Source organism: Salmo trutta, chromosome 15 (genome assembly GCF_901001165.1).
Source record: "Salmo trutta chromosome 15, fSalTru1.1, whole genome shotgun sequence".
In the NCBI taxonomy this organism is placed as follows: domain Eukaryota; kingdom Metazoa; phylum Chordata; class Actinopteri; order Salmoniformes; family Salmonidae; genus Salmo; species Salmo trutta.
The window spans coordinates 65358940-65384641 of record NC_042971.1 but is presented as its reverse complement, the minus strand read 5'-3'; the positions used below and the strand labels follow the sequence as shown (position 1 = coordinate 65384641).

General features: G+C 47.9%; 1 protein-coding gene across 1 annotated transcript in view; it reads left to right on the top strand.

Moving 5' to 3' along the window:
- Window positions 1–25702, top strand: part of LOC115149550 (methyl-CpG-binding domain protein 2) — a 100840-nt gene that overhangs the window by 41092 nt on the left and 34046 nt on the right. The window contains exons 3-5 of the mRNA XM_029692502.1: window positions 7877–8014; window positions 14505–14595; window positions 17084–17261. Coding sequence (XP_029548362.1) covers window positions 7877–8014; window positions 14505–14595; window positions 17084–17261 — 407 coding nt within the window. The remainder of the gene's footprint in view (window positions 1–7876; window positions 8015–14504; window positions 14596–17083; window positions 17262–25702) is intronic.

Genomic DNA, 25702 nt, shown 5'->3' with positions numbered 1-25702 from the left:
GTCCTCCTGCTCTCACGGTCCCTCCTCTCTCACGGTCCCTCCTCTCTCACGGTGCCTCCTCTCTCACGGTCCCCCTGCTCTCTCACTGTCCTCCTGCTCTCACGGTCCCTCCTCCCTCACGGTCCCTCCTCTCTCACGGTCCCTCCTCTCTCACGGTGCCTCCTCTCTCACTGTCCCTCCTCTCTAACGGTGCCTCCTCTCTCACGGTCCTCCTGCTCTCTCACGGTGCCTCCTCTCTCACTGTCCCTCCTCTCTCACGGTCACTCCTCTCTCACGGTCCCTGCTCTCTCACGGTCCCTGCTCTCTCACTGTCCCTCCTCTCTCACGGTCCCTCCTCTCTCACGGTCCCCCTGCTCTCTCACTGTCCTCCTGCTCTCACGGTCCCTCCTCTCTCCCGGTCCCTCCTCTCTCACTGTCCCTGCTCTCTCACGGTCCCTCCTCTCTCACGGTCCCTCCTCTCTCACTGTCCCTCCTCTCTCACTGTCCCTCCTCTCTCACGGTCCCCCTGCTCTCTCACGGTCCCTCCTCTCTCACGGTCCCTCCTCTCTCACTGTCCCTCCTCTCTCACGGTGCCTCCTCTCTCACTGTCCCTCCTCTCTCACTGTCCCTCCTCTCTCACGGTCCCTCCTCTCTCACGGTCCCTCCTCTCTCACGGTCCCTCCTCTCTCACGGTGCCTCCTCTCTCACGGTCCCCCTGCTCTCTCACTGTCCTCCTCTCTCACGGTCCCCCTGCTCTCTCACTGTCCTCCTGCTCTCTCACGGTCCCCCTCTCTCACGGTCCCTCCTCTCTCACGGTCCCTCCTCTCTCACGGTGCCTCCTCTCTCACGGTGCCTCCTCTCTCACTGTCCCTCCTCTCTAACGGTGCCTCCTCTCTCACGGTCCTCCTGCTCTCTCACGGTGCCTCCTCTCTCACGGTCCCTGCTCTCTCACTGTCCCTGCTCTCTCACTGTCCCTCCTCTCTAACGGTGCCTCCTCTCTCACGGTCCTCCTGCTCTCTCACGGTGCCTCCTCTCTCACGGTGCCTCCTCTCTCACGGTCCCTGCTCTCTCACTGTCCCTGCTCTCTCACTGTCCCTCCTCTCTCACGGTCCCTCCTCTCTCACTGTCCCTCCTCTCTCACGGTGCCTCCTCTCTCACGGTCCCTGCTCTCTCACGGTGCCTCCTCTCTCACGGTCCCCCTGCTCTCTCCTTCCTTTTCCTCCGGTGAGACTGACCAGAGAGAGGGGCCACCATTTTCCACCTGATGGCGAAACTCGAGTTTCTGCCTCATGCACAAGTTCATGTTGTTCCTATAACCAGAGAAAGTGAAATATTTCTTGATGTTAAAATAGACACGACGGGCTGCTAATAATAAAAACGCAGGGCTATCGATACACTTGGCTACTCGTTCACTGCAGCTGCAGCGCAAGTAAGGAGAAGTGTGTTTTTATGTTTTGTAATAGTGTAAAAAGTGTTGACCTGAATAAAACTTAAATAATGAACTGTCAAAAACGGCAGCTCTTTGCTGAATTCTTTGACAGTCTCTCTCTGGTCACGATTTTAAATGTTATGAAATCTCACCCAGTCTAGTATCAAACTTTGCTGTGGGTTCGTTTTGAAGCTGAAAGGCACGTTGATTTGAGCTATCCGATTGGCCAGCGCAGTAGGCACACTCCATTTTAGCAACAGATGTCCCGGTCCTCCGGGTTGGTAGAGTTTGTCTTCTCAGTGAAATGAAATGGTTCCAAATGGGAACACTTTGTCTACCCGGCGTACAGGGCTTCATCTGCAGCTACCTCCAACAGCCAAACACGATGTCTTTTCTGAAGAAATATGATCAACTGGGAATGAAGATCCACCAGTCCATCACCAACGACCGGTTGGGGACTATTTGTCTCGGAGGATTATCTACACATTTAACATCTTATTTTTTACCCATGGGTCAAAAGATGTGTTTTGGATGAGACACCCTTGATGTTATGTCCTGTGTTGTGTTGCTGGCTAGCAGCTAAAACTCTCTCCGTTCGACCAGCATACTGAATCACGTTCACATCCAGATGGTTACCATCAACGAGTTATTTCTCCTGTAGGCTGCTATCCTACTCTATCCTGCTCTATCCTGCTCTATCCTGCTCTCTCCTGCTCTATCCTGCACTATCCTGCTCTATCCTGCTCTATCCTGCACTATCCTGCTCTATCCTGCTCTATCCTGCACTATCCTGCTCTATCCTGCTCTATACTGCCCCATCCTCCTACACACTCCCTCTGCCCTCCTACACACTCCCTCTGCCCGCCTACACACTCCCTCTGCCCGCCTACACACTCCCTCTGCCCTCCTACACACTCCCTCTGCCCTCCTACACACTCCCTCTGCCCTCCTACACACTCCCTCTGCCCGCCTACACACTCCCTCTGCCCTCCTACACACTCCCTCTGCCCGCCTACACACTCCCTCTGCCCTCCTACACACTCCTACACACTCCCTCTGCCCGCCTACACACTCCCTCTGCCCGCCTACACACTCCTCTGCCCGCCTACACACTCCCTCTGCCCTCCTACACACTCCCTCTGCCCGCCTACACACTCCTACACACTCCCTCTGCCCGCCTACACACTCCCTCTGCCCGCCTGCACACTCCCTCTGCCCTCCTACACACTCCCTCTGCCCGCCTACACACTCCTACACACTCCCTCTGCCCGCCTACACACTCCTACACATGATATGTCTGTCTTCACTTGTAGCCTGTGAGAAAGACCTGATCATGTGACGGAGAGCCATGTGTGAGAGGTGATTCGTAGCGCGCAGCACTCAGGGATTTTTTAATTTTTTTTAGGTTGCATTACGGCCACAAAGGGGAGGCCACCGGGAAATTCTAGGCATTATCAAGTGCTGGTAAAATTGTGAATGAGTGACTGATGAAGTGTGTACAGCCTGCACAAAAAAATAAAGCAGAGATCATGTCTTTCAAACAACTTTTTTTCAAATCATCATTAGACTCGCATCATGCAGCCTTACAATGTATTAAACATCAACACATATAGCCCAACGTTTATAGAACAACTAAAATTACATTAATAACTCTAAATGTAGCATATAGGAGGACCTGTTTCTCTATTAACCGCTTAACACAGAATAGCCACATGTTCACACTTCCTCAAATCACTTGGAGAAAATATCCTTTCTATTGTATTCTTCAGATTGTAAAATAATGCCACAGAATTCTAACCAAATCTTGTCTGCTAAAGTGTAGCCTACAGCCATATGGTATAGCCACATCAGGACCTGCTAAATGAACTAGTGTAGCCCACAGCCATATGGCACAGCCACATCAGGACCTGCTAAATGAACTAGTGTCGCCCCACAGCCACATCAGGACCTGCTAAATGAACTAGTGTCGCCCACAGCCACATCAGGACCTGCTAAATGAACTAGTGTAGTCCACAGCCACATCAGGACCTGCTAAATGAACTAGTGTCGCCCACAGCCACATCAGGACCTGCTAAATGAACTAGTGTAGCCCCACAGCCACATCAGGACCTGCTAAATGAACTAGTGTCGCCCACAGCCACATCAGGACCTGCTAAATGAACTAGTGTAGTCCACAGCCACATCAGGACCTGCTAAATGAACTAGTGTAGTCCACAGCCACATCAGGACCTGCTAAATGAACTAGTGTAGCCCACAGCCACATCAGGACCTGCTAAATGAACTAGTGTAGCCCACAGCCATATGGCACAGCCACATCAGGACCTGCTAATGAACTAGTGTCGCCCACAGCCACATCAGGACCTGCTAAATGAACTAGTGTCGCCCACAGCCACATCAGGACCTGCTAAATGAACTAGTGTCGCCCACAGCCAGATCAGGACCTGCTAAATGAACTAGTGTAGCCCACAGCCACATCAGGACCTGCTAAATGAACTAGTGTCGCCCACAGCCACATCAGGACCTGCTAAATGAACTAGTGTCGCCCACAGCCAGATCAGGACCTGCTAAATGAACTAGTGTAGCCCACAGCCACATCAGGACCTGCTAAATGAACTAGTGTAGCCCCACAGCCATATGGCATAGCCAGATCAGGACCTGCTAAATGAACTAGTGTAGCCCCACAGCCATATGGCATAGCCAGATCAGGACCTGCTAAATGAACTAGTGTAGTCCACAGCCATATGGCACAGCCACATCAGGACCCTAACATAAGGACAACTCAGAGGATGCTATTCTGTTCTTCTGAAATAGACTACATTTTCTTCATATCATGTTTCTTTAGACCTGTCTAAAATAAATCATGGATTTATTGTGAAGGTGGAGGCTCTATTACATGGATTTATTGTGAAGGTGTAGACTATATTAAATTGATTTATTGTGAAGGTGGAGGCTATATTACATGGATTTATTGTGAAGGTGGAGACTATATTACATGGATTTATTGTGAAGGTGGAGGCTATATTACATGGATTTATTGTGAAGGTGGAGACTATATTACATGGATTTATTGTGAAGGTGGAGACTATATTACATGGATTTATTGTGAAGGTGGAGGCTATATTACATGGATTTATTGTGAAGGTGGAGACTATATTACATGGATTTATTGTGAAGGTGGAGGCTATATTACATGGATTTATTGTGAAGGTGGAGACTATATTACATGGATTTATTGTGAAGGTGGAGGCTATATTACATGGATTTATTGTGAAGGTGGAGGCTATATTACATGGATTTATTGTGAAGGTGGAGACTATATTACATGGATTTATTGTGAAGGTGGAGGCTATATTACATGGATTTATTGTGAAGGTGGAGACTATATTACATGGATTTATTGTGAAGGTGGAGGCTATATTACATGGATTTATTGTGAAGGTGGAGACTATATTACATGGATTTATTGTGAAGGTGGAGGCTATATTACATGGATTTATTGTGAAAGTGGAGGCTATATTACATGGATTTATTGTGAAGGTGGAGGCTATATTACATGGATTTATTGTGAAGGTGGAGACTATATTACATGGATTTATTGTGAAGGTGGAGGCTATATTACATGGATTTATTGTGAAGGTGGAGGCTATATTACATGGATTTATTGTGAAGGTGTAGATTATATTACATGGATTTATTGTGAAGGTGTAGACTATATTACATGGATTTATTAGACTTTTTAAAATGTAGATGTTCCAAAGGTCTGCATCAGTTATTTGCTTGACAATCACCGGCTGACGACATTTAGTGACCGTCACTGCCCTAAGGCCCTCTGCCGTTTTATCTAAGCTCGAGGGCCCTCTGCCGTCTTATCTAAGCTCAAGGGCCCTCTGCCGTCTTATCTAAGCTCGAGGGCCCTCTGCCGTCTTATCTAAGCTCGAGGGCCATCTGCCGTCTTATCTAAGCTCGAGGGCCATCTGCCGTCTTATCTAAGCTCGAGGGCCCTCTGCTATCTTATCACATGGCTCTTAGTGCTGTCTTTGATAAGGACTCAGGATTAATACCTGTTCTTTACAAAGCATGTGACAAATAACATTTCATTTCTTTGATGTGAATTTAAAAATGTTAAGTGCATTTTGTTCCATGAGAAGTGAGAGCAGTGCTTACATCTTGAAAGATAGTGGTAATATTGGTAGTGGGTGTTTTGCATATGGAGCAGTTTGCTTGGTCTGTAATTGAGTGTGTGCCACCGCCACAGTGTTGCTCATGAGCTGAGGACTACCTCCTCCCTGGGACTCTGTGCCCTGACATGCAGCTCCTCCCTGGGACTCTGTGCCCTGACATGCAGCTCCTCCCTGGAACTCTGTGCCCTGACATGCAGCTCCTCCCTGGGACTCTGTGCCCTGACATGCAGCTCCTCCCTGGGACTCTGTGCCCTGACATGCAGCTCCTCCCTGGGACTCTGTGCCCCGAGAACTGCCTCGTTCCTGGGACTCTGTGCCCTGAGAACTGCCTCGTCCCTGGGACTCTGTGCCCTGATATGTAGCTGATCTCTGGGATTCGATGAAGCTTGCCCCTAGGATTTAATGTGCCTTGGTAGGTAGTCAGTGAGCTCTGGTATGCAGCTCGTCCTAGGGGTTCTGTGTGCCCTGGCTGGTACACAGATCCTCCCTAGGACTCAGTATGTGCTAACTAAGAGACATCTCCTCCTCTATAGTTAGGTCTAGGCCCGGAACTGGTACTGACAGCTCCTCCTCTATAGTTAGGTCTAGGCCCTGAGCTGGTACTGACAGCTCCTCCTCTATAGTTAGGTCTAGGCCCTGAACTGGTACTGACTGGTACTGGTGTCGCTCGGCTGAGTGAGTAGTGCAGGCGTTTGGTTTTAGTTTGGCTCCGCTCTGCTCTGCTGCTTCGCTGCTCTCCACATGTCCTCGTTAGGGAGGAGTCCCCCCCCCCCCCCCCTTGTGTCTGCCAAACCACAGATCAAAGTTAACCCTTCAACCGTCGCTACACACACACACACACACACACACACACGTTAGCAGAGAGCCTCACTGAGCAGCCTAACACAACCAACCGCTCACTTTGAATGTTCTCAGTCTGCGTCACTAGTTGTTTTAACTGAACGCTAGTTTCTGGCCACGCTGCACTTCCAGTTCCCCTGACCTGTAGAAATGATCATCTGGGGTTTTTACCGTTTCTGCTGCAGCGGTTTTGCAAAGCGTTTTGCTTTCATTTTGTTTATGACACTGCTGATTGGCTCGCTCAGTAGTTTCTGGCTGCTGATTGGCTCGCTCAGTAGTTTCTGGCTGCTGATTGGCTTGCTCAATAGTTTCTGGCTGCTGATTGGCTTGCTCAGTAGTTTCTGGCTGCTGATTGGCTTGCTCAATAGTTTCTGGCTGCTGATTGGCTTGCTCAGTAGTTTCTGGAGGGGTGGTGGTGTGGTGGAGGTGTTGAGGGGTGGTGGAGGGGTGAAGGAGGGGTGGAGGGGTGGTGTTAAACTATTAAAATGGTTTTATGACAGGACTAAGTACCCAACACACACACACACACAAACACACACAGGGTGGACTTTACTTTCCCTACTGACTCTCTTTCTCCTTCCCTCTCCTCTCTCCTCTCTCCTCTGATTGTCCCTCTACCTCTCTCCTCTCTCCTCTGATTGTCCCTCTCCTCTCTCCTCTGAATGTCCCTCTCCTCTCTCCTCTCTCCTCTGAATGTCCCTCTCCTCTCTCCTCTGATTGTCCCTCTCCTCTCTCCTCTGATTGTCCCTCTCCTCTCTCCTCTCTCCTCTGAGTGTCCCTCTCCTCTCTCCTCTGAATGTCCCTCTCCTCTCTCCTCTGAATGTCCCTCTCCTCTCTCCTCTCTCCTCTGAATGTCCCTCTCCTCTCTCCTCTCCTCTGATTGTCCCTCTCCTCTCTCCTCTGAATGTCCCTCTCCTCTCTCCTCTCTCCTCTGATTGTCCCTCTCCTCTCTCCTCTCTCCTCTGATTGTCCCTCTCCTCTCTCCTCTGATTGTCCCTCTCCTCTCTCCTCTGAATGTCCCTCTCCTCTCTCCTCTGAATGTCCCTCTCCTCTCTCCTCTGAATGTCCCTCTCCTCTCTCCTCTGATTGTCCCTCTCCTCTCTCCTCTGAATGTCCCTCTCCTCTCTCCTCTGAATGTCCCTCTCCTCTCTCCTCTCTCCTCTGAATGTCCCTCTCCTCTCTCCTCTCTCCTCTGATTGTCCCTCTCCTCTCTCCTCTGAATGTCCCTCTCCTCTCTCCTCTGAATGTCCCTCTCCTCTCTCCTCTCTCCTCTGATTGTCCCTCTGCCTCTCTCCTCTCTCCTCTGATTGTCCCTCTCCTCTCTCCTCTGAATGTCCCTCTCCTCTCTCCTCTCTCCTCTGAATGTCCCTCTCCTCTCTCCTCTGATTGTCCCTCTACCTCTCTCCTATTGTTTAATCAAGCCTCTCTCTCTGTCCTCTCCTTTCAGGGTAAACCAGACCTGAACACAGCACTTCCTATCAGACAGACAGCCTCCATCTTTAAACAGCCTGTCACCAAAGTGGTGAACCACCCCAGCAACAAGGTGAAGACAGACCTGCAGAGAGCCACAGAGCAGCCCAGACAGGTGAGATATATACACACACAGATAGACCTGCAGAGAGCCACAGAGCAGCCCAGACAGGTGAGATATATACACACACAGACAGACCTGCAGAGAGCCACAGAGCAGCCCAGACAGGTGAGATATATACACACACAGATAGACCTGCAGAGAGCCACAGAGCAGCCCAGACAGGTGAGATATACACACACACAGACAGACCTGCAGAGAGCCACAGAGCAGCCCAGACAGGTGAGATATATACACACACAGACAGACCTGCAGAGAGCCACAGAGCAGCCCAGACAGGTGAGATATATACACACACAGATAGACCTGCAGAGAGCCACAGAGCAGCCCAGACAGGTGAGATATACACACACACAGACAGACCTGCAGAGAGCCACAGAGCAGCCCAGACAGGTGAGATATATATACACACACACACACACACACACACACACACACACACACACACACACACACACACACACACACACACACACACACTTGCTTGTTATTGTCTTGTTATGAGATTCATTATACTCCCAAAAGGATGAGAGGTTACTGCCTATCATCGTGGAGAGAAGATGGTAAAAAACCCACCCATTTCAGAGAGTTTCACACTGATCTAATCTGGTTTAAAATGACAAACACATGACTAGGACCACTTTTGAACTGGTCTACGGCCATGTATCCTTGTTCAGGCTCCAAGACACCAGCATCACAGCCTCTCACTGTCTAGTGGGCACTATTTAGGCCAGCCACAACGCTAGGGCCACCTAAACCCGTTCTGTTGCTGTAACAGAACCAGGGTGTCATGTCTGGCGCCGACCACTAGAGACTGCTAAAGGACCACAGATGTAGAGCTGTAGCTGCTCACTGTGTTAAAGCAGCACCGCTCAGCATGAACACGGCATGTTAAAGCAGCACCGCTCAGCATGTTACAGCAGCACCGCTCAGCATGAACACAGCAGCAGCACCGCTCGGCATGAACACGGCATGTTAAAGCAGCACCGCTCAGCATGAACACGGCATGTTAAAGCAGCACAGCTCAGCATGAACACAACAGCAGCACCGCTCAGCATGAACACGGCATGTTACAGCAGCACCGCTCAGCATGAACACAACAGCAGCACCGCTCAGCATGAACACAGCAGCAGCACCGCTCAGCATGAACACGGCATGTTAAAGCAGCACCGCTCAGCATGAACGCAGCAGCAGCACGCTGAGAGTGGGACTGTAGGAGCTGTTATAGAGCCAGTCATAGCCGTTATAGAGCCAGTCATTGCCGTTATAAAGCCAGTCATAGGCGTCATAAAGCCAGTCATAGCCGTTATAGAGCCAGTCATAGGCGTCATAAAGCCAGTCATAGCCGTTATAGAGCCAGTCATAGGCTGTGTTATATGACTTTTTCTGCTGCAGCGGTTTAAGATGTGCTGCCAAATGAGGCTGTGAAGAAAATGGAGTCCAGGGTGATCACACACGCTTATGCATGGCAGGAGGAGGAGGAGGAGGAGAGTGGAGAGAAGAGGAGGAGGAGGAGGAGAGAAGAGGAGGAGGAGGAGGAGAGTGGAGAGAAGAGGAGGAGGAGAGTGGAGAGAAGAGGAGGGGTGGTGAAGTTTCATTAGGATTTGAAATGAGATCTGCTGCTTGGCTGATCATTTCCCACCGATGGCTTCCCTTAAGACCTCCCCCTTCCTCCTCACCCCCCTCTCCACCCCCTCCTTCCCTGAACACCTCCCCCCTCTCTCTCTCTACTCCCCTCCCCATCTCCTCCCTCTACCTTCTGATCCCCCCCTCCTTCCCTGAACACCTCCCCCCTCTCTCTCTCTACTCCCCTCCCCATCTCCTCCCTCTACCTTCTGATCCCCCCCTCCTTCCCTGAACACCTCCCCCCTCTCTCTCTCTACTCCCCTCCCCATCTCCTCCCTCTACTCCCCTCCCCCTCTCTCTCTCTACTCCCCTCCCCATCTCCTCCCTCTACTCCCCTCCCCCTCTCTCTCTCTACTCCCCTCCCCATCTCCTCCCTCTACCTTCTGATCCCCACCCTCCTCTCCACCCTTTCCTTCCCCTCCACCCCCCTCTACTCTGTCCCCCCCCCCCCCCCCCCCCCTGCCTTTAACCTCTCAGGAAATGACTGTGGGGAAATAGGGGGTGACAGCAGCCAATTAGGTGTGAAGACATTATCATAGGTAATAAAGAGATGGGTAATAAAGTAGCGTTCTGTTCGTCAGAGAAGAGGAGGCTAGAGGGGACGAGATGGAGACACTGGTCCATAGATGAGGACTGTGGTGTGTGTGTGTGTGGGAGTGTGGGAGTGTGGGAGTGTGTGTGTGTGTGTGGGAGTGTGGGAGTGTGGGAGTGTGTGAGTGTGGGAGTGTGTGTGTGTGGGAGTGTGGGAGTGTGTGTGTGTGGGAGAGTGTGTGTGAGTGAGTGAGTGAGTGAGTGAGTGCATGCCTGCGTTAATGTTATAACAAATCCTAACGCTTCAGAGTACTAGTGCTTCTCATGCTACGTGTTTATGAAGGACCGAACTGACAGGTAGGTTTGTCCGTGTGTGAGAAGCCAAAGGCAACGTGAATAACTTATTGATTGTAGCGTGTATAAACCTCAGAGCCACATGGCTTTAGACACAACTCTCTGGAATAAAATATTAACTATTGATCACTGACCTTGTTATCGAACAGCTAATGTTTTGAGACAGCGCTTTAGGAACCTCGCCCCTCCTCCTCCTCCTCCTCTCTTCATCTAAAATACACAGAGAGAAAGTCCTTGGGTGGTCTTCCTCCTGCTGCTGTTACTGGCACACACACAACACACATCACACACACATCACACACACATCACACACACACACACACACACATCACACACACATCACACACACATCACACATCACACACACATCACATCACACACACACATCACACACACATCACACACACATCACACACACATCACACACACATCACATCACACACACACACATCACACACACATCACACAACACACACATCACACACACACACACACATCACACAACACACACATCACAACACATCACACACACACACATCACACACATCACACACACATCACACACACACACACATCACACACACACACATCACACACACATCACACACACACATCACACACACATCACACACACACACACATCACACACACATCACACACACTTAACCTTGCTGTTAAGTGATGTCAAATACTAGATGCTCTTTGAGTCTTCACAGCTTTCAAACCCGGAAGGCCTTGAGCTAAATGATGATTTTCACCGGCAGAATCTATTGTAGCTGAAGTTACTGGTCATTTACCAAAGTTAACGGGATCTTCAGTCATTTTGGTAAAATAACAGCTTATCTATGGCAATCTATGGTAACTTTGGTAATTTATACTTGAATATACAGTACCAGTTAAAAGTTTGGACATGCCTACTCATTCAAGGGTTTTTCTTAATTTTTACTATTTTCTACATTGTAGAATAATAGTGAAGATATCAAAACGATGAAATAACACATATGGAATCATGTAGTAACCAAAAAAGTGTTAAACCAAGTCCATATTATGGCAAGAACAGCTGAAATAAGCAAAGAGAAACGACAGTCCATCAGTCGCAAAAACCATCACGCGCCATGATGAAACTGTCTCTCATGAGGATAAGTTTATTACCAGCCTCCGAAAATGTAAGAATAAAGAATAACTAGGATATATATATACTGTAGTATTTATTTTTTCTATCTGTGTCCATACTGTCCAGTGGACTCTAGTGGATAGACCAGATGGTTCAAGAGAAAATAATTTATATCTATATCTAGGCCTCAATATCTAGGTCTCTATATCTAGGTCTCTATATCTAGGCCTCTATATCTAGGCCTCTATATCTAGGTCTCTATATCTAGGCCTCTATATCTAGGTCTCTATATCTAGGCCTCTATATCTAGGCCTCTATATCTAGGTCTCTATATCTAGGCCTCTATATCTAGGACTCTATATCTAGGCCTCTATATCTAGGCCTCTATATCTAGGACTCTATATCTAGGTCTCTCTGACTAGGCAGCGATATCTAGGTCTCTCTGACTAGGCAGCGATATCTGGGTCTCTATATCTAGGCCTCTATATCTAGGTCTCTATATCTAGGCCTCTATATCTAGGCCTCTATCTAGGCCTCTATATCTAGGTCTCTATATCTAGGTCTCTATATCTAGGTCTCTCTGACTAGGCAGCGATATCTAGGTCTCTCTGACTAGGCAGCGATATCTCGTTCTCTCTGACTCGGCAGCGATATCTAGCTCTCTCTGACTAGGCAGTGATATCTAGGTCTTTCTGACTAGGCAGTGATATCTAGGTCTCAAATCTAGGTCTCTATATTTAGGCCTCTATATCTAGGTCTCTATATCTAGGTCTCTATATCTAGGTCTCTCTGACTAGGCAGAGATATCTAGGTCTCTCTGACTAGGCAGCGATATCTAGGCCTCTATATCTAGGCCTCAATATCTAGGCTCTATATCTAGGTCTCTATATCTAGGTCTCTATATCTAGGTCTCTATATCTAGGTCTCTATATCTAGGTCTCTCTGACTAGGCAGAGATATCTAGGTCTCTATATCTAGGTCTCTCTGACTAGGCAGAGATATCTAGGTCTCTCTGACTAGGCAGAGATATCTAGGTCTCTATATCTAGGCCTCTCTGACTAGGCCTATTTCTGGTCTGGCTATGAGCCAGCAGAGTCACTTTGTGGGTGTAGAAGTGAATTGCCTCCTACAATTTTTCAAGAAGTGGACAAAAGCGGAATGGCCTTGTTTTAAAAGTGAGGAAGATGCTACAGTGCCTCTCTTTAACTGGAAAGTGGATTAGTTTAGGACTAAGCAAGGGAGACAGGCCAGACAGGTGGTTGATCTGCTACCATCACACCCCTGTACAGAGAAGCCATCCCCTACCATGCATAACCACCCTCTGCCTCTGTGTTAGAGAAGGCTAGCATGACTGTTATGTGTCTCCTTGGGTCTCTCTCTCTCTCGGTCAGCCGCTCGGCTCGTCTGGCTTTGAAGGCCTTGGTTGGCACTAAGCCCAGCTGTTTATTCTCTGTGGTGTTTCTGTTGCGGCTGCAGGATTTATACATCTAGGGGCCTGATAGATTGTCGCCAGCAGCAGACCACCCTGCATCCTGCTGCTGGCTTGCTTCTGAAGCTAAGCAGGGTTGGTCCTGGTCAGTCCCTGGATGGGAGACCAGATGCTGCTGGAAGTGGTGTTGGAGGGCCAGTAGGAGGCACTCTTTCCTCTGGTCTAAACAATATCCCAATGCCCCAGGGCAGTGATTGGGGTTATTTCCCTGTGTAGGGTGCCGTCTTTCAGATGGGATGTTAAACGGGTGTCCTGACTCTCTGAGGTCATTAAAGATCCCATGGTTCTCATCATAGAGTAGGGGTGTTAACTCCGGTGTCCTGGCTAGATTCCCAATCTGGACCTCATACCATCATGGTCACCTAATCATCCCCAGCTTACAATTGGCTCATTCATCCCCCTCCTCTCCCCTGTAACTATTCCCCAGGTTGTTGCTGTAAATGAGAATGTGTTCTCAGTCAACTGACCTGGTAAAATAATGGTTAAATAAAATAGATTTATAGCTAGGCATGAATGAACTCTCCAGTTTGATAAATATCAGGTCTTGTTTTCTGGGGTGTCCTGGGACCTCAGGGTTCCATCCCACTGTTCCATCTCTCTCCTCCTCTTCCTCACTGTTCCATCTCTCTTCCCCTCTTCCTCACTGTTCCATCCCTCTCCTCCTCTTCCTCACTGTTCCATCCCTCTCCTCCTCTTCCTCACTGTTCCATCCCTCTCCTCCTCTTCCTCACTGTTCCATCCCTCTCCTCCTCTTCCTCACTGTTCCATCCCTCTCCTCCTCTTCCTCACTGTTCCATCCCTCTCCTCCTCTTCCTCACTGGTCCATCTCTCTCCTCCTCTTCCTCACTGTTCCATCCCTCTCCTCCTCTTCCTCACTGTTCCATCTCTCTTCCCCTCTTCCTCACTGTTCCATCTCTCTCCTCCTCTTCCTCACTGTTCCATCTCTCTCCTTCTCTTCCTCACTGTTCCATCCCTCTCCTCCTCTTCCTCAGTGGTATCTAGGTCTCTCTGACTAGGCAGCGATATCTAGGTCTCTCTGACTAGGCAGCGATATCTAGGTCTCTCTGACTAGGCAGCGATATCTAGGTCTCTCTGACTAGGCAGCGATATCTAGGTCTCTCTGACTAGGCAGCGATATCTAGGTCTCTCTGACTAGGCAGCGATATCTAGGTCTCTCTGACTAGGCAGCGATATCTAGGTCTCTCTGACTAGGCAGCGATATCTAGGTCTCTCTGACTAGACAGCGATATCTAGGTCTCTCTGACTAGGCAGCGATATCTAGGTCTCTCTGACTAGGCAGCGATATCTAGGTCTAGGTTCCATCCCTCTCCTCCTCTTCCTCACTCATCACCTGTCTGTTGTGTTTGCAGCTGTTCTGGGAGAAGCGGTTGAAAGGCCTGAGGGTGTCAGCTATAACAGAAGAGGTCCTCAGGACCATGGAGCTTCCCAAAGGTTTAACAAGTAGGAGCCCAGCCTCTAGTCTCTCTGTTTAGTTCCATTAACCTGATATGAATAATAATAGGCTCATCATTCATGTTATAGTTGTACATAACCATATTATCATACAGTTATAATGGTTAGAATTGTATTTCGTCCATTATTATTTCAATATATTCACAGATCTACTAGGAATAAAATAAACTGGACTGTCAGATAGAGTTCAAGTTTGTTTATTCATCATATATACCTGAAAGACATGAAGAACACAATCCAGTGACCTGATAGACATGAAGAACACAGTCCAGTGACCTGATAGACATGAAGAACACAGTCCAGTGACCTGATAGACATGAAGAACACAGTCCAGTGACCTGATAGACATGAAGAACACAGTCCAGTGACCTGATATACATGATATACATGAAGAACACAGTCCAGTGACCTGATATACATGATATACATGAAGAACACAGTCCAGTGACCCGATATACATGAAGAACACAGTCCAATGACCTGATATACATGAAGAACACAGTCCAGTGACCTGATATACATGAAGAACACAGTCCAGTGACCTGATATACATGAAGAACACAGTCCAGTGACCTGATAGACATGGAGAACACAGTCCAGTGACCTTATATACATGAAGAACACAGTCCAGTGACCTGATATACATGAAGAACACAGTCCAGTGACCTGATATACATGAAGAACACAGTCCAGTGACCTGATATACATGAAGAACACGGTCCAGTGACCTGATAGACATGGAGAACACAGTCCAGTGACCTGATATACATGAAGAACACAATACAGTGACCTGATAGACCTGATATACATGAAGAACACAGTCCAGTGACCTGATATACATGAAGAACACAGTCCAGTGACCTGATATACATGAAGAACACAGTCCAGTGACCTGATATACATGAAGAACACAGTCCAGTGACCTGATATACATGAAGAACACAGTCCAGTGACCTGATATACATGAAGAACACAGTCCAGTGACCTGATAGACATGAAGAACACAGTCCAATGACCTGATAGACATGGAGAACACAGTCCAGTGACCTGATAGACATGGAGAACACAGTCCAGTGACCTGATAGACATGGAGAACACAGTCCAATGACCTGATAGACATGATATACATGAAGAACACAGTCCAGTGACCTGATATACATGATATACATGAAGAACACAGTCCAGTGACCTGATATACATGAAGAACACAGTCCAGTGACCTGATATACATGATATACATGAAGAACACAGTCCAGTGACCTGATATACATGAAGAACACAGTCCAGTGACCTGATATACATGATAGACATGAAGAACACAGTCCAGTGACCTGATAGACATGAAGAACACAGTCCAGTGACCTGATAGACATGAAGAACACAGTCCAGTGACATGATATACATGGAGAACACAGTCCAGTGACCTGATATACATGAAGAACACAGTCCAGTGACCTGATAGACATGAAGAACACAGTCCAGTGACCTGATATACATGAAGAACACAGTCCAGTGACCCGATATACATGAAGAACACAGTCCAGTGACCTGATAGACCTGATATACATGAAGAACACAGTCCAGTGACCCGATATACATGAAGAACACAGTCCAGTGACCTGATAGACCTGATATACATGAAGAACACAGTCCAGTGACCCGATATACATGAAGAACACAGTCCAGTGACCTGATAGACCTGATATACATGAAGAACACAGTCCAGTGACCTGATAGACCTGATAGACATGAAGAACACAGTCCAGTGACCTGATATACATGAAGAACACAGTCCAGTGACCTGATAGACATGAAGAACACAGTCCAGTGAAATGCTTATTTGCAGGTTTCACTCTCGACAGTCCAATGAAATTCTTACTTACAGGTTGACCCCTCGACAGGTTGACCCCTCGACAGGTTGACCCCTCGACAGGTTGACCTCTTGACAGGTTGACCTCTTGACAGCTTTACCTCTCGACAGGTTGACCTCTCGACAGGTTGACCTCGCGACAGCTTTGTCTCTAGATAGGTTGACCCCTAGACAGCTTTGTCTCTAGATAGGTTGACCCCTAGACAGCTTTGTCTCTAGATAGGTTGACCCCTAGACAGCTTTGTCTCTAGATAGGTTGACCCCTAGACAGCTTTGTCTCTAGATAGGTTGACCCCTAGACAGCTTTGTCTCTAGACAGGTTGACCCCCTAGACAGCTTTGTCTCTAGATAGGTTGACCCCTAGACAGCTTTGTTTCTAGACAGGTTGACCCCCTAGACAGCTTTGTCTCTAGACAGGTTGACCCCTAGACAATACAGCAACTATAGAAGAAAGAGTCATGCAAAAAATGTAATTAAAAGTCAATGACATAATGAGTAATTTAAGCTAACGATGAGTTATGTGAGTCTGTCTGTGGAGTTTTGGGGCGGTTCTGCCTATTGTTCTGTTTCTGACCGTGTTCCTGCGGCCGTGTCGCCCTGTATCAGGCGTGGGTCCGGACACGTCAGACGAGACTCTCCTCTCGGCCATCGCCAGCGCCCTCCACATGAGCTCCTCCCCCATCACGGGCCAGACGACCTCGGCTGCGGAGAAGAACCCGGCTATCTGGCTGAACACGTCGCAGCCCCTCTGTAAGGCCTTCATCGTCACCGACCAGGACATCCGGTAAGAACCTGGCAGGGTGGCTGTGTTTCGGGGGCGTCAGTGAACTGTCTTAACGCTTTTTTTGTTATGCCTTTATGTGCATAGTAACGGTGCACTGTGCACGTCTCTGCTCTGAGCTGCTGCGGTATTGATCTGCTGCGGTATTGATCTGCTGTGGTATTGATCTGCTGTGGTATTGATCTGCTGTGGTATTGATCTGCTGCGGTATTGATCTGCGGTATTGATCTGCTGCTGCGGTATTGATCTGCTGCTGGGGTAGTGATCTGCTGTGGTATTGATCTGCTGTGGTATTGATCTGCTGCGGTATTGATCTGCTGTGGTATTGATCTGCTGCGGTATTGATCTGCTGCGGTATTGATCTGCTGCGGTATTGATCTGCTGTGGTAGTGATCTGCTGCGGTATTGATCTGCTGCGGTATTGATCTGCTGCGGTATTGATCTGCTGTGGTAGTGATCTGCTGCGGTATTGATCTGCTGCGGTATTGATCTGCTGCGGTATTGATCTGCTGCTGGGGTAGTGATCTGCTGCGGTATTGATTTGCTGCGGTATTGATCTGCTGCGGTATTGATCTGCTGCGGTATTGATTTGCTGCGGTATTGATCTGCTGCGGTATTGATCTGCTGCGGTATTGATCTGCTGCGGTATTGATCTGCTGCGGTATTGATCTGCTGCTGGGGTAGTGATCTGCTGCGGTATTGATCTGCTGCGGTATTGATCTGCTGTGGTATTGATCTGCTGTGAGCTGTGGTATTGAGAAAGGAAGGCCCAGAAAATCGTTAAAGACTCCAACCACCCAACAGACTGTTCTCTCGCCTTCCGCATGGCAAGTGGAAACGCAGCATCCAATTTGACACCAACAGGCTCCTGAACAGCTTCTATCCCCAAGCCATACGACGGCTAAATACTGTAGCTAACTAAATAGCTAACTCAATGGCTACATGGACTATTAAGTTTACCCTTCTTTTTTTTATTAGTGTTTCATTGTTGTCTCTATGCTCACTGACAGGACCCTACACACTGTCACAGGGCCTTACACGCTGTCACAGGGCCCTACACACTGTCACAGGACCCTACACACTGTCACAGGACCCTACACACTGTCACAGGGCCCTACACACTGTCACAGGACCCTACACACTGTCACAGGGCCCTACACACTGTCACAGGACCCTACACGCTGTCACAGGACCCTACACGCTGTCACAGGGCCCTACACGCTGTCACAGGACCCTACACGCTGTCACAGGGCCCTACACGCTGTCACAGGGCCCTACACATGGTCACAGGACCCTACACGCTGTCACAGGGCCCTACACACTGTCACAGGGCCCTACACGCTGTCACAGGGCCCTACACGCTGTCACAGGGCCCTACACGCTGTCACAGGGCCCTACACGCTGTCACAGGGCCCTACACGCTGTCACAGGGCCCTACACGCTGTCACAGGGCCCTACACGCTGTCACAGGGCCTTACACGCTATCACAGGACCCTACACGCTGTCACAGGACCCTACACGCTGTCACAGGGCCCTACACGCTGTCACAGGGCCCTACACGCTGTCACAGGGCCCTACACGCTGTCACAGGGCCCTACACGCTGTCACAGGGCCCTACACGCTGTCACAGGGCCCTACACGCTGTCACAGGGCCCTACACGCTGTCACAGGGCCTTACACGCTGTCACAGGGCCCTACACGCTGTCACAGGGCCCTACACGCTGTCACAGGGCCCTACACGCTGTCACAGGGCCCTACACGCTGTCACAGGGCTACACGCTGTCACAGGGCCTTACACGCTGTCACAGGGCCCTACACGCTGTCACAGGGCCCTACACGCTGTCACAGGGCCCTACACGCTGTCACAGGACCCTACACGCTGTCACAGGACCCTACACACTGTCACAGGGCCCTATACACTGTCACAGGACCCTACATACTGTCACAGGACCCTACACACTGTCACAGGACCCTACACACTATTCATCCGTCGGATTGCCAGAGAATGTGTTTCGACTGCTCCCGGAGTCCAGTGGCGGCGAGCTTTACACCACACCAGCTGACTCTTGGCATTGCGCATGGTGATCTTAGGCTTGTGTGCGGCTGCTCGGCCATGGAAACCCATTTCATGAAGCTCCAGACGAACAGTTCTTGTGCTGACGTTGCCTCCAGAGGCTGTTTGGAACTTGTTGGTATCCTGTGATGGTGCCATGTTGAAAGTCACTGAGCTCTTCAGTAAGGCCATTCTACTGACAATGTTTGTCTATGGAGATTGCCTGGGTGTGTTCTCGATTTTATACACCTGTCAGCAACGGGAGTGATTGAAATAGGCTAATCCACTAATTTGAAAGGGGGTCCACATACTTTGGTATATATAGTGTATCTACATATCTACCTCCATCACTCCAGTATCCCTGTCCCCTTCCCCCATACATATCTACCTCCATCACTCCAGCATCCCTGTCCCCTTCCCCCTATACATATCTACCTCCATCACTCCAGTATCCCTGTCTCCTTCCCCCTATACATATCTACCTCCATCACTCCAGTATCCCTGTCTCCTTCCCCCTATACATATCTACCTCAATCACTCCAGTATCCCTGTCTCCTTCCCCCTATACATATCTACCTCCATCACTCCAGTATCCCTGTCCCCTTCCCCCTATACATATCTACCTCCATCACTCCAGTATCCCTGTCCCCTTTACATATCTACCTCCATCACTCCAGTATCCCTGTCTCCTTCCCCCTATACATATCTACCTCCATCACTCCAGTATCCCTGTCTCCTTCCCCCTATACATATCTACCTCCATCACTCCAGTATCCCTGTCTCCTTCCCCCTATACATATCTACCTCCATCACTCCAGTATCCCTGTCCCCTTCCCCCTATACATATCTACCTCCATCACTCCAGATCACAACTGATCTGTCTTAGAGTGCAATGTACATGTCAGATATTCCAGCGGGACCCATTCAAATAGTATCTTATGCCAATCTTTAATAGAGGGGACCTTATCACTAATCCACTGTAAAAGTATGTTTTTTCTCGCTGCGAAGGTGAGGATGTTGTAAAGCCTCCTCTTACCCACAGAAGTTACATGCCTACTAGGGAGACCTAACAGTAGAGAAACTGGGTCCAATTCTAGATCGACCCCTAGGATCTTTTCAATCTCTTGCAGAACACAAGACCAGTATCTTTGTATTTTGGGACATGACCATAAACAATGTGTTAGGGTGCCTGTATCAGTTTTACATTTGAGACACTGAGGAGAGGAGGAAGCGGGGCTAAATGCATGTCTGCGATTTGGGGATATATGCAATCTGTGTATTATTCTTAATTGAATTGCTCTAGTACGATTACATATAGATATTGTTTTTGCATATTTCCAAATGTCCTCCCACATCTCTTCGTCAATGGTAACAGACAGTTCTTTCTCCCACACTTGTTTCACCCTCTGTGTGTCGACAGCGGAAAAGGACCTTAAAGCATCATAAAACAGACTTACAGACATTTTCCTTTGTGGGGAAAAAAGCATTCTTTCAATGACAGACATATCAGGGTTACCAATTAAGGTGGTGCTCTTCAGAATATAGTGTCTTACTTGTAGGAAACGGAAAAAGTCCTGCTTTGGGAGTTGATATTTCTCGACCATCTGCTCAAATGACAATAAAATCTTATCCGCAAATAAGTCATTTAGTCTGCGTATGCCCTTATTAAGCCAAACGTTAAAGCCAGCATCCAGCAATCCTGGGACAAAATCTGGGTTGTTAAGAATTGGGGTAAGAGCAGAGGTTAGTTTGGACCTTCCCAGGAAACGTTGAACTGACCTCCATACTTTGAGTGTGTTAAGTGTAATGGGGTTGTTACAGCGATCTTTTACAGACTTGAAACTTGTGAGAAACAAAAGGTCCTGTAAAGGGTATTTTGAAAGAGAAGTCTCAATGTCTAACCAAATGGAGGAGTCATCGTTTGTGATCCAGTCTGAGATATAACATAGGTGGGCACACCACTGATAGAGCCTGATATTGGGTAGATCCAAGCCACCCATATAATTTGGCAGCTGCAATATTGCCATCTTAAGTCTTGGCTTGCGTTTACTCCATATAAAGGAACTTAGCCATCCATTTACATCCTTTACTACCTTATTGGAGAGTAATACTGGGATCATTTGGATTGGGTAAAGTAGCCTAGGTAAAATGTTCATTTTCAAGAGGGATATTCTACCCAACCATGAAATCGGAAGAGAGTTCCAGCGCTCCAGATCCTGTCTTATTGTGTCGAACAAGGGAACAAAATTGGCTTTGTACATTTGTTGGAATTTAGGAGTTACAAATATACCCAGATACGTAAAACCTGAGGGAGACCATTTAAAAGGGAAGGGGGAGAAGTATTAGGTACAAAGTGAAGGTTACCAAGTGGCATAGCCTCTGATTTAGTTAGGTTAATCTTGTAGCCTGAGAATTCGCTGAATAACTCAATAGTGTTAATCAGAGATGTAATTGAAGTCTCGGGACTAGAGATGAATATCAGGACATCATCAGCATACAAGCTTATTTTATGGTGAACATCACCAATGAGCAGCCCCTGTATAGCAGGCGTTACCCTGATGGCCTCGGCCAGTGGTTCCATAACAAGTGCAAATAGGAGGGGGGACAGAGGACAGCCCTGTCTGGTACCTCTGTGTATAGAGAAGCTATTTGACCGTAGTCCATTAGTAAGGACAGCAGCCTGAGGATCATCATATAAAACTTTCACCCATTTTATAAAGTTGTCCCCCAGACCAAATTTATTTAGAGCAAAGAATAGGTAAGACCACTCCACACGATCAAATGCTTTCTCAGCATCTAGGGAGAGCACAAGACCATCCATAGCACTTTGTTGGTAGACTTCAATTACATTAAGGAGCCGTCTGACATTGTTACATGACCTACGTCCCTTAATGAAGCCAGTTTGGTCTCCTTTCACAATCAGTGGCAGTGAGTCCTCTAATCTTGTGGCTAGAATTTTAGAAAGCAATTTTCTATCCACATTCAGAAGGGAAATTGGTCTGTACGAGGAACAAGACTCCGGACATTTTCCCTTTTTGAGAATAAGTGATATGTTGGCTTCTCGCAGCGTTTGGGGGAGCTGGTCATTTGAAAATGAGTGGTTAAACATATCACGCAATGGCTCAAGGATCAGGCCATGGAACTCTTTATAGAACTCACTACAAAACCCGTCCGGTCCTGGGGCCTTACCATTTTGCAGATTCTTAATTGCGGACATTATCTCTTCCTCAGTAATAGGGGCATTAAGGAGAGACTTCTGTTCTTCGGAGATAGTAGGGAGCTCAATCTTAGAAAAGAAGTTCTCCATTAACTTGGGTGCGTCATTTGGCAGTTCTGAGGCGTAAAGATTTGCATAAAATGTCTTAAATGAGTCATTTATCAATTTATTTTCATATAAATGATTGCCATCAGAATCAGTAATAGCCGCAATTGACTGTGAGTCAGCTCTCTTTTTAGCTAGGTACGCCAAGTACTTTCCTGGCTTATCGCCATGTTCATATAGCTTTTGCTTGACAAATCTCATTTTCTTTTCAGCGTCCTGTGTTAGGAGGAAGTCCAGCGTTGATCTAATGACTGCTATTTCCTTTAATAGGGCAGGAGTGGGAGTTTTAATGTAGTCCTCTTTAGTTCCCAATTCACCCTCTAGTGTTGTATCTAGTGTTGTATCCCTGTCCCCCTTCCCCCTATACATATCTACCTCCATCAAATCAACTCAAATTTATTTATATAGCCCTTCGTAGATCAGCTGAAATCTCAAAGTGCTGTACAGAAACCCAGCCTAAAACCCCAAACAGCAAGCAATGCATGTGAAAGAAGCACGGTGGCTGGGAAAAACTCCCTAGGAAAAACTCCTGAGAAAGGCCAAAAACCTAGGAAGAAACCTAGAGAGGAACCAGGCTATGAGGGGTGGCCAGTCCTCTTCTGGCTGTGCCGGGTGGATATTATAACAGAACATGGTCAAGATGTTAAAATGTTCGTAAATGACCAGCATGGTCAAATAATAATAATCATAGTAATTGTCGAGGGTGCAACAAGCACGTCCGGTGAACAGGTCAGGGTTCCGTAGCCGCAGGCAGAACAGTTGAAACTGGAGCAGCAGCATGGCCAGGTGGACTGGGGACAGCAAGGAGTCATCATGCCAGGTAGTCCTGAGGCATGGTCCTAGGGCTCAGGTCCTCCGAGAGAAAGAAAGAAAGAGAGAATTAGAGAGAGCATATTTACATTCACACAGGACACCGGATAAGACAAGAGAATACTCCAGATGTAACAGACTGACCCTAGCCCCCCGACACACAAACTACTGCAGCATAAATACTGGAGGCTGAGACAGGAGGGATCAGAAGACACTGTGGCCCCATCCGATGATACCCCCGGACAGGGCCAAACAGGCAGGATATAACCCCACCCACTTTGCCAAAGCACAGCCCCCACACCACTAGAGGGATATCTACAACCACCAACTTACCGTCCGAAGACAAGGCCGAGTATAGCCCACAAAGATCTCCGCCACGGCACAACCCAAGGGGGGGCGCCAACCCAGACAGGAAGACCACGTCAGTGGCTCAACCTACTCAAGTGACGCACCCCTCCCATGGACGGCATGGAAGAACACCAGTAAGTCAGTGACTCAGCCCCTGTAAAAGGGTTAGAGGCAGAGAATCCCAGTGGGAAGAGGGGAACCGACAAGGCAGAGACAGCAAGGGCGGTTCGTTGCTCCAGCCTTTCCGTTCACCTTCACACTCCTGGGCCAGACTATACTTAATCATAGGACCTACTGAAGAGATAAGTCTTCAGTAAAGACTTAAAGGTTGAGACTGAGTCTGCGTCTCTCACATGGGTAGGCAGACCATTCCATAAAAATGGAGCTCTATAGGAGAAAGCCCTACCTCCAGCCGTTTGCTTAGAAATTCTAGGGACAATTAGGAGGCCTGCGTCTTGTGACCGTAGCGTACGTGTAGGTATGTACGGCAGGACCAAATCGGAAAGATAGGTAGGAGCAAGCCCATGTAATGCTTTGTAGGTTAGCAGTAAAACCTTGAAATCAGCCCTTGCCTTAACAGGAAGCCAGTGTAGGGAGGCTAGCACTGGAGTAATATGATCAAATTTTTTGGTTCTAGTCAGGATTCTAGCAGCCGTATTTAGCACTAACTGAAGTTTGTTTAGTGCTTTATCCGGGTAGCCGGAAAGTAGAGCATTGCAGTAGTCGAGCCTAGAAGTAACAAAAGCATGGATTCATTTTTCTGCGTCATTTTTGGACAGAAAGTTTCTGATTTTTGCAATGTTACGTAGATGGAAAAAAGCTGTCCTTGAAGCAGTCTTGATATGTTCTTCAAAAGAGAGATCAGGGTCCAGAGTAACGCCGAGGTCCTTCACAGTTTTATTTGAGACGACTGTACAACCATCCAGATTAATTGTCAGATTCAACAGAAGATCTCTTTGTTTCTTGGGACCTAGGACAAGTATCTCTGTTTTGTCCGAGTTTAAAAGTAGAAAATTTGCAGCCATCCACTTCCTTATGTCTGAAACACAGGCTTCTAGCGAGGGCAATTTTGGGGCTTCACCATGTTTCATTGAAATGTACAGCTGTGTGTCGTCCGCATAGCAGTGAAATTTAACATTATGTTTTCGAATGACATCCCCAAGAGGTAAAATATATAGTGAAAACAATAGTGGTCCTAGAACGGAACCTTGAGGAACACCGAAATTTACAATTGATTTGTCAGAGGACGAACCATTCACAGAGACAAACTGATATCTTTCCGACAGATAAGATCTAAACCAGGCCAGAACTTGTCCATGTAGACCAATTTGGGTTTCCAATCTCTCCAAAAGAATGTGGTGATCGATGGTATCAAAAGCGGCACTAAGATCTAGGAGCATGAGGACAGATGCAGAGCCTCGGTCTGACGTCATTAAAAGGTCATTTACCACCTTCACAAGTGCAGTCTCAGTGCTATGATGGGGTCTAAAACCAGACTGAAGCGTTTCGTATACATTGTTTGTCTTCAGGAAGGCAGTGAGTTGCTGCGCAACAACTTTTTCTAACATTTTTGAGAGGAATGGAAGATTCGATATAGGCCGATAGTTTTTTATAATTTCTGGGTCAAGATTTGGCTTTTTCAAGAGAGGCTTTATTACTGCCACTTTTAGTGAGCTTGGTACACATCCGGTGGATAGAGAGCCGTTTATTATGTTCAACATAGGAGGGCCAAGCACAGGAAGCAGCTCTTTCAGTAGTTTAGTTGGAATAGGGTCCAGTATGCAGCTTGAGGGTTTGGAGGCCATGATTATTTTCATCATTATGTCAAGAGATATAGTACTAAAACACTTTAGTATCTCCCTTGATCCTAGGTCCTGGCAGAGTTGTGCAGACTCAGGACAATGGAGCCCT